The sequence below is a fragment of the Thamnophis sirtalis genome, unplaced genomic scaffold (assembly GCF_051295495.1).
Source record: "Thamnophis sirtalis isolate CommonGarterSnake01/CBP01778 unplaced genomic scaffold, rThaSir2_p1.2 scaffold_3, whole genome shotgun sequence".
Lineage (NCBI taxonomy): Eukaryota > Metazoa > Chordata > Lepidosauria > Squamata > Natricidae > Thamnophis > Thamnophis sirtalis.
This window is the reverse complement of record NW_028261383.1, coordinates 86278638-86292294: the sequence shown is the minus strand read 5'-3', so window position 1 is coordinate 86292294 and position 13657 is coordinate 86278638. Positions and strand designations below refer to the sequence as shown.

Here is a 13657-nt window from a genome sequence, read left to right as displayed (position 1 = left end):
ATGATACCCACCAACTATCAGGGTTTTCATAGGATACCTATCCCAGCTTGCTGGTTGAATCATAATGCTACAGCATTTCTGTACAAAATCATTGAATATTGCTCTATATACATTTCAAATATTATATCTTAGAAAGTTTTCTATTAATTTGATTTCTTCCTTAACCATACATTAATACTCAAGGAGAACTCAGTAAGAAATACATGTTCATTGTCTTCCTCTATGTCCTGTGATCTATTGAACAAATGTAATAATCTTAGCATCATTATCTTTTGAAAAATAGAAAAATTAGAACAAGATGAGCTAGAATTGGTATCGTGTAATACAGACACCTTTTAGGAAAAAAGATCTGTCAGTTTTAACATAAGAAAAACAAATTGATGAGAATTATGTTCTTTTTTGCTTCTTATTTTGCCTCTACCATGGATACTGGGCAATATCTAGCAAGAGAAATAGCTTATCTGAATTCACTTTGCTTGGTTTTCATACAGCAAAGATATGTCCCCAGACTTTAAATGGGTAAAGACAGTTTCATGGTCACACCAAAAAGCTGGTTTCAATAATAATAATGGCTAAAAAAAGAAATTATATTATGTACCTTATTCCAAACCACATAATAAAGTACAACACTGTTTCCCAAATCTGGCAGTTTTTAGAATTCTCCTTCTTTGAAAATTGTCAAAGTTGGGAAACATTGACCCAGAACAACAGTTATTGTACAACTACTGTATTTTTCAGAGTATAAGATGCACTGGAGTATAAGACACATCAAGGTTTTGAAGAGGCAAATTTTAAAAAGTTTTTGCACTCTGCAGACCTCCCAAAAACAGCCCGTTTTTCACAAAAAAGGCCCTTTAAAAAAAAAAAAGGCATGAAAAGGCTTGTAGAGTGCTCCTGAGGGTGGGGATGGGAGCAAAAATGAGCAAAAAACAGGCTGTTTTTTGCTCATTTCTGCCTTCCCCAGCCCCCAGGAGCACTCTGCAAGGCTCCTAAAGGCTCTGCACGGCCATTTTGGTGAAGGGGGCGGGGTTGCAAGAGGCAAAAAATGTTGTATTCAGTGTATAATATGCACTCAGATTTTCAGCCTCTTTTTGAGGGAAAAAGGTGTGTCTTATTCATCAAAAAATACGGTATGACCTGATCTTATCCTCATTTATAATTTCTTGTCAAGATATGCTAACTTACCATCTTTGATTCTAGTTCTTGTAGACATCAGCTTACTCCCTTGTATGATGACCTCAAAAATATAATTTTAAGAATAATTAACTAGAAAACTCTGCATTCAACTATAGTCAGTTGCACTAAAAATAAAATTAAAGCATTATATGCCATTTTGCCAGTTAGTACAACGCTTATAGTAAAACTGCTAAAAACAGGTTTTAGAGATATAGTATTAAGCTAGTCTGCCCTGTTTATTTACATTTTCTAAACTTTCGTAGAGTAGATGCTATTATTGTATTTATCTCTTGTATTGTTGGCTTTGCAATAGAATCCAATATCACCTTGTAATGTTTATTTTTGTGTAAAAAGTAAATGATGTCAAAAAATGACCAATATATTGTCTGAGGATAGCTTTCAGATTATAAGGCACAAACAATTTTGTGCGACAGACTATTAATTTTGAATGCTTCAGTGAATAGCATGCTGCTTCATGGAAAGATCCAATCAAAGGGGATTTATTTCAAGAACTACTGTTTGTCTGATACTTGCTCTTTTTTTTCTTCAGTAATGTTCAATTCAGCCTTTTGCTTTTTTTCTTTCTACAGTAATGTGATACTCGTTTCCATTGGTTTCTTTTTTAAGGAGCTGCTCGTTTTCTTGTAATGAAATTTTTCATCAGACAAAGATTTTGATAATAAAATGAATCAAAGCAGCAATAAAAATGAATAGGAAGCCTGCTTTTGAAATTATATTTGCTACTTCAACAGTAGAAATCATTTTTTTTAAACCATGGAGTTTAGCTAGTTAAGACTGAAGTAAAGAGATTTGTAATACTTTAGCATTAACGTATACATAATTCACCTAGTTTATAGGTTAATGGCAGACAGGTATTTAAGTGTGGACTTGTTCTGCAAGCTAAGTTGCCATTTAATCTGAATTTTACTCTGGCTGAGGCTCTTCCCCTTGTCTCCCAAGCTCTTTTCCACATACTATTACCTCCTGAAAGAGGAACAGCTGTCTGATTTTGACCTCTAGGGAATGCCATCTGGAAGATTCCTAAGAGCCGCCGTCTCTGGGTCTGCATTCTTTCTGTGAAGAACATTCCCCTAAACACTAGACAAGCCCCAACACTTCTGGCTTTCTGTAGGCAAATAAGATCTGACTATTTCAATATACTTTTGGGTCTGAGCAGCTGTATTTGATCCTTCTGAAGGATGAATACTTACATACATATGTACACACACACACACACACACACAGACACATACACACATACATACATACGTACATACATACATACATACATACATGAGCTGTTCCTCATTATCAGGTATTACTGGTGTTATTGTAGATTGCTTTGATTATTTTACTATTTGTAGCTCCATAAGCTGATCATAGTTAAAATTGGAGAGACATATAAGCTTAATAAATAACATATAAAGCCCAAGATGCAATTTACTACTTTGAGTTGTTGTTGTTGTTGTGGGAGGTTATCAGTTGACATGCTTGACTATAGTCAAAGGCCATTTTTATTTTTCAAGAATCGATATATACTTATGGACATAAGTTATACTTTTATACACCAGATTCCCTAACCAGCCAGTATCTTCTTGTTCCACTACTATTGTCCACAAATGAATTGTGGATCTATGTAGGATTTATTTCTGAAATTTATGTTCCCAAATCTTGGGGTTTTCCTGTTGTTGTAGTTTCTTTGTTTAAATTGCATGCTTTAAATATGAATTTGGAACACCAAGTGGGACATTAATAGACCTAGAAATAAAATAATTTTCATTCCAATCTGATCCTATAAGAATCATCTAAGGCAGTTTTTTAACTACCGTATTTTCAAGACCATAAGGCGTACCGGATTATAAGCCGCAGTATCAGTTAACGGTAAATTTTCAAACTTTTTCCATATATAAAGCGCACCGGGTTATAAGCCGCACGGTTTTTTGCAACATTCATCCGCGTGCAACTTTCGCAAACAAACAAATTACTAACGAAATCGCAACATCTGCCACTCCTCGGACTCCGCACTACATGATACAACACCCCCCCGCACCGTTCGTCCAGTAAGGTCGGGGAGGCGTTGGGCAGAATTGGGAGGGAGATTTTCAAAGAAGCGCACCAAATATCTCCCGCGAACTGAATCGGCTATAATAAAGCAATTACCTGCTCAGCTTTAGTTCCCTTTGTGAAAGTTAGAATCCGCAGCTTGAACCCGAGAAACTATTAATCCTTCTCCCATTAAGGGCCCTAATCTTGCCTCTCTTCACAAAGGAGGCGCCCTCGGTTACATCTCGAGCAATCCATGGTCTCTGCGCCGTCGCCCCGGACGGAAATGTCTTCTGCTGAGCATGCTCGGTAGCCTCTGAGGCTTTTGCCCGTATTCTGCCCTTACTCCAGCGAAAAGAAAGGAGCGAAATGCAGAGTCTGTTGAGTCCTTGGGAAGCTTTTCGAACAGGATGATAAGCATTAATATAATCCGACTGCATTTAAATTGCAAAGAACTAAATAAAAGCAGGGCGTGGGTTTTCAGTAAGGATCCTAGTGACAGTTGCACGGCTCTTTTCCATTGTTTTGAAAATTACTTTTGAAGTCTACAATGTTACTTAAATACATTCTTTATTAATTTAAATACATTAAAACACTAAAAAATACAGAGAAAAATCAGTCACTTTTATTAAACTTTTTTAACTTTTTAACTTTTAAACATCTTTTAAATAACTTTTAAACATCTTTTAAACAACTTTTAAATAAACTCTATTCATCTTCCATGAAACCTTCGAACTTTTCGTCCTCCGTATCAGAGATCATCAATTGGGCGATGGTGGCATCCAGCAAACCCGAATCCGTATGGCCCGTATCTTCACTGTCAGAGTCATCAGTTTCGATACTCTCGATGCCGTCGCTAGTCAGTCCAGGAATGATGTCGGCCTTCGCGAACCCTCGGATGACAGTTCTGGCGGATACTTTATGCCAGGCATCCACTATCCACTGGCACACAGTGGCATAACTGGCCCGGCGTTGCCTCCCGGTCTTCGTGAAGGAGTGCTCTCCTTCCATCATCCAGTTTTCCCACGTGATTCGCAGTTTCGCCTTGAAGGAACGATTGACACTTATGTCCAGTGGTTGCACTTCTTTGGTCAGACCGCCCGGTATTACAGCAAGCTGCGAGTTGGTCTTTTTCACCAGGGCTTTCACATTTTCTGTTTTGTGGGCACGCATGGAGTCGTACACCAACAATGCCGGCGACGCACGAAAAAATCCATCCGGTCTCCGAACGTAAATTTCTGATAGCCAATTCTTCATTATCTCCTCATCCATCCACCCTTTAGGATTCACTTCAACAATTATTCCAGCTGGAAATGTTTCTTTAGGCAACGTTTTTCTCTTAAAAACTACCATTGGGGGTAATTTCTGCCCATTTGACAAAACACTGAGAACTACAGTAAACGATACCTTTTCGTTTCCTGTGGTGCGAATTGATACCGTTGATGTTCCGGTTCTCTCTACAGTTCGGTTCACCGGAATATCAAAGGTGAGGGGGACTTCGTCCCTGTTGATGATGTGGTCGGCCTGTATATTTTTTTCAGAGATCTTGCTTTTGCAGTAACTCCGGAAGTTGGCCAACTTTTCCTCGTAATCCGCCGGCAACTGCTGAGACACCGTCGTCCTTGTATGGATAGAGAGCTGCCATCGTTTCATGAAACGGAAGCACCAAGAAGGCCCTCCTTTAAAGTCATTGATATCCATTTCATTTGCCATCGCTTTGGCTTTTAACTGAATGGCGACAGTTGAGATGCTTCTGCCACCTGCTCTTTGTTCCGAAATCCATCGGTCAAGTCTGTCTTCTAGTTGCGGCCACCTTGCTTTATTGCCGCGGAAACTTTTCTTCGTCTTCTTTGCAAGACGTAGGTCATCTTCTTGCTTTCTCCACCTGCGCACCATGGACTCATTAATGTTGAATTCTCTAGCTGCAGATCTATTCCCATGTTCTTTTGCATGGTTGATTGCTTTCAATTTAAAATCTGCCTCGTAAGCAAGTCTCCTTTGTGGAGCCATTTCGAAGTCACTTTGGATTTACAGGATTTCTGATTTCACAGAATACTATAATACCGCGTAAAGTCAGGGTCGCGTCTCCCCGTTAACACCCCCCTCAATAACACCGTATTTGTGCGTACTCGGAAGCAATGAGATAAGAATTTCCCGAATGGAAGGGGAATGTGAAACCTTTTAGGAACGTGCAAAACACTACCGTCTTGCTTGTCCTTACGGCGGGAAAAGGGGGTAAAGGTCATATAGCGTAAAATTGGGAGGGACAGACCCGAGGGACGTGTGCGTGCCTGCTCGCGGTCATTCGATTGCGAGCTTCAAGTTTGTTGCTGCGCAATGTGAAACAGAATTTTTTTTGAGATCCCTTCAATACTCAAGGTTCATATAAGTTAACGGTAAATTTTCATACTTTTTCCATATATAAAGCGCACCGGGTTATAAGCCGCACTGCCGGTTTTTGATCAGATTTTAGGATTTTCAGTGCGCCTTATGGTCGTGAAAATACGGTACATTGAATTCTCAAACTGAAAAATACAAATTGTATATACAACCTAAGGAGAAAGTGAGTCAGTTTATTTTAATCATTTTTAGCATTTTTTTCCAGGCTTTAAAATGGTCAAAGAATGTGTTTCTGAAATGCAATGGTCCACAATTCATAGATCCTCTGAAATATTGGATAAAAGTATAAAATGACAGGTTTTCAAAAAGAAAACTTTACCTAGATATTAAATAAAATGAACATATATAAAACTATGTAGGATAAGATTTTCAATGAGAAACAACTGGTGATAGCAGAATGAAGAAACATGCAGTCAAGCAGAATTCTGCAAGCTTGTTTAAAAGTTCTTGTACTAGTTTATTTATTCATGATGTTTTTTCTATCTTAAAGGCTTTACTCTCCATTCAAGAATTGCTTAAAACATAAGAATGCTGTCATCTCCCAAACCAGTATTACATTTTATTGCTATTAATATTAAAATACTATTTTAATTCATTAAATGGCATCAGGGACAGCTCACTATTGAATTTCTTTTGCAAAATGAAAGCTCACAAAATGAAGTTTTCAGCATTTCAATATCAGACATCTAACAAGACTTCCATTGGAATGTTTGCCATATTCTTAAGCAGACAACCTTTAAAATCATTTTGTAGCTCATTAGTTTATAAATAAATGCATATTTATATTCTATAACTAATAACAACACACTTAAACTGTTTTAAAGTGTGCTATTATTCATCACAGTATTTAAATATAATTTAAGTCTATTGGAAGAAATATACTAAACAAAAGCTGTACTTCAATTAAACCAAATGAAGTTAAATTACTGAAAATTGCAGTAAAATGTTTTCTCTTTGAGTAACAACACAAAAACCTCTTACCCAATCACATAGGAACATTAACATCAACTTAAAGTGTTTTACCTACATTGAATATAAAAGACTTTCCGAGAAGGAGTTTTGAGTAATGAAGGAAAACATCTTGGGAAGCACTAACATAGACTGACAGAAGTTATATCCATACAGGTATGAAAGAATGTTCATACAGAGTTGACAAAAAATCAGAAATAATAAATTTCTTGATCAAATATAGATATTAGTGGGATGATAACTGCAAGTACTAGTCAAGCTAATTGAGGCTCAGTTTTAAATTCAGAATTAAATTTGTCAGTACGCTATTTGTTTGTTCATTTTATAGGCCACCCAATTTGCAATCAGTTTGGGTGGCTTACACCTCTTTTTAAAAATTATAAAATGCATGCACACATACAAAAAGAATCATTAATAGCTCTAAAAACAACATAAAACCAAAGAAAGTCCATCCAGCTTATTGTCTAGCAATTTTGGGCCTTAGTATAAAATCAAAAGTGGAAAATAATTATCTAATATAGGTTAGATAGGTACCTAATCACTAAGCAATTAACTGTTAATTAAAAGTAGTCGTCCCTTAATAACACAAATAGTTGGCACCAGAAACTCTGTTGTTAAGCAAAACATTATGTGACTGTTCTACTTAACAACACACCTATACCTGACCCATCACAAGACCCACTAACCACACAAAGCCCTTATAAACAGAAGAACACTGAGATCCCATAAATTCAGAGAATGCACTTTCTCCCTCAATTAGACATTTGGGAATTACAAAATATGTATTAGATGATTGAATTTACCTGTATATAAAATGTCAGTATTTTTTGAGATGAATTGACATAAGACAAAGAGAAACCTTATTTTTCAGTTAGTTTAAAGGCATGTGTTATAGCCTGATACCTTTATAAATACAGTTGGCTTAAATAATTTTAGATGCAGTACACACTACTATAAAAGGGTACAGAACAATATATAAGTCTAAATGTATTTTGCTGAAATAACAATATTATCTCTGCTTTCAAAAGCATTGATTTCCATCATAGTAAAAAAAATGAATTGTACATATTCTTTCTCCTGTTTCACAGGTCTGGATGTGTGGAGGTCGCATGGAAGATATACCTTGTTCTCGAGTTGGCCACATTTATAGAAAATATGTCCCTTATAAGGTTCCAACAGGAGTCAGTTTAGCTAGGGTAAGAAGCTATCTTGTGCTATTCTTGCATCTTCACAATGGAGCATTTAAAAAAAACCACCCACTTGATCTGTGGTAAAAATTGTTATTGTTAACACAGGAAACCTGTTCTTATGCCTTTTATTTTAAAAATTCATATCCCTATAAGCAGAAGATAGGTAAGTTAAGGAAAATGCATTAGTAAGAGGTTTGAAGATCTAAAGCTACTGTTAAATGCATGCAAAATTCATATCATTATTAAGTGTTCACATGCATAACTAAAATGAAGAACTTACCAGTTTTTAGAATATTTGAAAATATGATCCAATGAGAAATTGTCACTACCTAACTATAAATTCAAGATTTCCTTTTCAATTTGTAAATATTTATTTTAAAAGATATTTTACTTCCTGTTCAAAATTAACATATCTTAAAATGTGGTTAGAGGCTCCCTCTTGTGGGAAAAGAAGTAATGGGAATATTCCTTTAATAACTTTAAAAAATATTATACATTCTCTTATTTGACTCCCTATATTAAAAGCCTAGCTTTAAAATATTTTATCTGTTGAAGAGTTAAGTATTAAATTTTAATCAATTTTAGTGGATTTACTCAGTCTTATAATTTCATTATGAAATAGTGTATCTTGAATTCTACAAAATGAAGTTGCCTTTGAGTCAAGCTGGCAATGTATACATCAGTCAAATACTGTGGTGAGCTCAGTGTCTATCTAAAATATATTGTTTAACCTTTTAACATAGTCAGTCTTCTGTATGTGCCAATAGTAAAGAAATATTGAGAAGAGTTGCTTATCACTAGTTGTTCTGATCCTGTCCGTTACCATTAGCCATTTTTTATTTTCCTTTCCTATTTATCAAGATAATTTTTTATTTTTATTTTCATTTTAAAATATTGGAATCTTGTAGAACCTGAAACGGGTGGCTGAAGTGTGGATGGACGAATATGCAGAATACATTTATCAAAGGAGACCCGAATATCGACATCTGTCTGCGGGGGATGTGACTGCTCAGAAAGAACTTCGTATTAAACTTAACTGTAAAAATTTCAAGTGGTTTATGCATGAAGTTGCTTGGGACTTGGGAAAGTTTTACCCACCTGTAGAACCTCCAGCAGCTGCCTGGGGAGAGGTTAGTTTATTCAAGTCACTCAGCCCATTTATCTACGCTTTAGCATACAGCTGCAAATACTGTAATAACCACAGAATTTCTGGTTCCTCTGATTCCATTCCCCAAGGCTGGTCAACATGTTTTAATGCATGTGTTTTTAATTTCAGTGTTATAGAATTACCTATAGGAATTGAACAGCACATGTATTTATATCAACAGGAATTTGCTATATTAGTTTCTATGATGATTAGATATTAGAACACCCACAGAATGGTAATACAGGTTCCTCTTCTCTCTCTTTAAATTATACAGGGAGGAGGAACTGAAATAGCAATAGCAATAGCAATAGCAGTAGACTTATATACCGCTTCATAGGCCTTTCAGGCCTCTCTAAGCGGTTTACAGAGAGTCAGCATATTGCCCCCAACAATCTGGGTCCTCATTTTACCCACCTCGGAAGGATGGAAGGCTGAGTCAACCCTGAGCCGGTGAGATTTGAACCGCTGACCTGCTGATCTAGCAGTAGCCTGCAGTGCTGCATTTAACCACTGCGCCACCTTGGCTCTTTTTGAAAGATTTTGAAGGTTTAGTTAGGAGTGAATTGATAGAAGGTAACCTCAGTTGTAATCTTAAGGAGAGCTATCAAAACTTATATGTCATCCCCAAGAGTTATTTTGAAATAAAGCAATAGCAATAGCACTTAGACTTATATCCGCTTCATAGTTCTTTACAGCACTCTTTCTAAGTGGTTTACAGAGTCAGTGTATTGCCTCCGATAATCTGGGTCCTCATTTTACCAGAAGGATGAAGGCTGAGTCAACCTTAGTTGATCAGAATCCAACTTCTGGGAGAAAGCAGTCAGCCTGCAATACTGCATTCTAACCACTGCGCAACTATGGCTCAAAAATAAATGATTGTGATATTTCTTGATTCATGTCAGTTTAACAAAAGTAGTCAATCACTCAGTTCAGTCGTAAATATATTCCATCCTGTTTCTTGCAATTTTTAAGGTTGTATAATTTACAGCCTTAAAACCTGAACTTATTGCAGTTTTCTTGGCATACATATTTTGGGATGCATTTTTAAACTAAGAATTGCGTCACAAAATTCATCCAGTGAAGCTGCTGCTTATTAAATGGCCCTCATCTCTGATTTTGTTTCTCAGATCCGTAATGTAGGGACCAGTCTTTGTGTAGATACAAAGCATGGGGCTCTAGGTTCACCACTAAGAGTTGAAACCTGTGTGAAAGGTAGAGGAGAAGCTGCTTGGAGCAATGTGCAGGTAATTGCATTTTTTTTAAATGAACTTATTTATGTATTTACTTATTTTACTAAATTTGATACCTGAATACTTGCTATATTCAAATTATTCTTGGCAATTTATAAAATCATCCTGTAAGTTAAAACATCTAATACACAATATAATCAAATATAAAAATAAAAAAATACAATCAATAAGTAAGTGGCAGTAATCACAACTCAAATGTCCTTCTAAAGAATTTGTCAGAAAGCTATCATTTAATGCAAATGTTGAAATAATATAACAGCTTCTTTAATGGAACAGTTTTGTGATATTTTATATAGTGTAATAACAAATCAGTTTAAATTCCTTATATTATTACCTATTTTATCAGACTAGTTCTACCCCTTTTAAGCATGAAAGCCAACTGGGTGACTTTGGGCTAGTTACTCTGTCGGCTCAATCCACTTTGCAGGGTTGTTGTCAGGAAAATTGGAGGAAGAAGTATCAAGTAAGTTTGCCACCTTAAGTTATAAAGTAATAAAAGCAGAATTTAAAAAATCAATCAAATCAAATATAATACTGGGAGGTAAATACAGTATTATGTTCACATAGTATGGATATATAAATATAATATACATAGAGCAGTCGGAAGAGGGTTAAAAATTACTTGGAAAATATATGCTATCACATTATGGCAATATTACTATTTAGAACAATACTTCCTCAATTCCTGCTCCCTAAATTGTCTTTTAAAACTGAGATTTGTGGATGATATTTTTATTATAGAGTTATGGACAAGAAACTATATCAAAACTCCTATCAGATGTCTGTTATTTTCACCTCACTTTCACTCCACGTCTTTATCAGTTCATGCAGTAAATGCCCCTAGAGACCAATAAAGCACTTATATTACCTTCCTTGTAGCATTTACCATTTGAAATTGGCAAATCTTTGCGAAATGTAGATGAACACAATTCAGAAATCTTTCAAAAATCACTGAGTAAGTATTTCACCAATGAAGGCTTTGTAGAATATTCTTTCATGGATCATGGATTCTTGAAAAATGAATTACAATGACTGATTCTGTCACAAAATGCAACATCATTTATCACAGACCGATGCGTGCTAATAGGCCAATTTAAAAGTGTTTTTGTGTTGGCACATACGCCAAAGCATTTTTTTAAAATTGAATGAAAATGCTGCATATCATCAAAACAGTGGAAAATAATTGTTGTTAATGATAATCATAATTACAGAACTCTTCTTACCATTGCTGAAATAGATCATCTTAGTGGCCATGACCCAATCCACAGGACTGTCTATGACTGTCAAGAGGCAGAAGACATAAATATATCAACTAGATTGGGTTCTTGATTTAAGGCATCTACGGCATCAATTCTTGCATAATTCCAATATCTATTATATTGAAAGACTCCTAGCAGCATACAAAACCTTAATATGCTTATCTTTGACCACATAATGGCAGCCTTTTATTCTGATACATAATTTATTGCCCCAAAATAAATTATTAAAAATTAAGTAACTATCTGAAGACAAATATGGTTTTTTTCCTCATTTATTTCTGATAGCATATGTTTATTAAACAGGTATTCACATTCAGCTGGCGAGAGGATATCCGTCCAGGAGACCCTCAACATGCAAAGAAATATTGCTTTGATGCTATTTCCCACAATAGCCCAGTCACCCTTTATGACTGTCATGGAATGAAAGGAAATCAGCTATGGAAATATCGAAAAGTAAGTAGATATAGTTGAATCAAATGGTGTGATCATCTTGTAACATTTTGAATTATGCTTTATTTATTTTTTTAGATAATAGAAAAAAAGGAGCTATTAATAATATGTTGTTCAGAAGAAGATATTCAAGAAGCAAATACCTTCATAATTTCAAAAAATTAACAAAATTCCTCTTTTGCAAAACATGTTTGCAAATAAAGTCTGTTGGATAATATATTGACTTTTGATATGAAAAAAGTTATTTATGCAAAACTTGTATAGAAAGCTTATTTAAACAATAAAACAATACATGCAGTGAGACTAATTTTAACTTTCGTCTTCAGGACAAGACACTTTATCACCCAGTAAGTGGCAGCTGCATGGACTGTAATGAAAGTGATCGAAAAATCTTCATGAACATGTGCAATCCTTCATCTCCAACACAACAATGGATATTTGAACATACAAATTCAACAGTCTTGGAAACCTTTAATAAGAATCTTGATCTTTAAAGACATTATTTATATGTAAATATTACAGTCATACTTTTTACAGGGGATATGACAATTTTTAAAAAAATAATTTTCTAAAAAATGAAAAAGGGAGAATCTCAGGAGAGAGTGACTATCAGGCCAGTCTTTACTTTGATGATGCTGCATCTATGTGTCTGGATAATTCATCCCCATTAGCAAGAAGTCTAGAAATCTGCATTATTATAATTATAGATTTGGAAACAGTAACAACCTGTGAAGTATATAGAGGGACACAGCTGGAATTCAAAAATGAATCATGTGAAAATGTCTTTTATTCAAGTTTTAATTATGCAATTTCTTTCATTTTATTTCCTTTTCCAGTCTTAGTTAAGAAGCTGCAAGAATGAAACATCATTGAACATTTCTAAATAACTGACATAACTAAATATCAGGAAATATGTAGATTACAGTAAAATGTCAATTAAGACAAGAATAACACTAGTATTCGTGTTATTCTTGCATGCCATAATTTATAGTACTAGTATCAGTAAATACTGTAGATCAGAGGTCCCCAACTCCCAATTCATGGACCATTACTGGTCTGCAGCATGCCAGAAACTGTGCCGCGCAACAAGCGAAGCCCCATCCATGGGATGCAGGCATCATGGAAAACTAGCCCCATCCAGTCCGCAGAAAACCTATTCCATGGAACCAGTCCTTGGTGCCCAAAAGGTTGTGGGCCGCTGGTGTACATGGCCAGTTGCCATTTTAACTTGTTTGATTTTTCATGATGGGCCTAATTAAATAATATATAATGATCAGTATATGTTCACACAATGTTCACAGATATGAATGCCAGATATCTGTGATAACAGGTAGGCATTGGACAAATCATATGTGGCAGGTTTAAAAATAAAGTCAGATTGTAAGTATTAATTTCATAAAGCAGTGATGGCGAACCTTTTTTGGCTCACGTGCCATAAGGGGGGAGCGCAGGGGGGGGTCATGCGTGGGTGTGCCCATAATGCAATGCACAACACCCCCAGTGCGCATACGTGCATGAGGGGTGCTCCCCCCTATTTTTTTCATCTTTTTTTGACACACACACCCCCAGGCTCCAGAGGCTTTATAGGAGCCTGGGGAGGGCGAAAACAGGCTTCAGGGACCTTCAGGAGGCTTCCCTGAAGCCTCCAAAGGGCAAACAATGATCCTACGAGCAAACCGGAAGTCATTTCCAGTTTGCTCGTATGGTCGGTTTAAGCCCTCCAGAGGCTTCAGGGACCTTCAGGAGGCTTTCCTGAAGCCTCCAGAGGACTAA

General features: G+C 35.9%; 1 protein-coding gene across 1 annotated transcript in view; it reads left to right on the top strand.

Annotated features, from left to right (window-relative positions):
* The window catches only part of GALNT10 (polypeptide N-acetylgalactosaminyltransferase 10), a 59182-nt gene extending 45525 nt beyond the window's left edge, over positions 1 to 13657 (top strand). The window contains exons 8-12 of the mRNA XM_014061876.2: positions 7677 to 7784; positions 8687 to 8908; positions 10053 to 10169; positions 11738 to 11887; positions 12211 to 13657. Of these exons, the coding sequence (XP_013917351.2) occupies positions 7677 to 7784; positions 8687 to 8908; positions 10053 to 10169; positions 11738 to 11887; positions 12211 to 12378 (765 nt within the window). The 3' untranslated portion in view covers positions 12379 to 13657. The remainder of the gene's footprint in view (positions 1 to 7676; positions 7785 to 8686; positions 8909 to 10052; positions 10170 to 11737; positions 11888 to 12210) is intronic.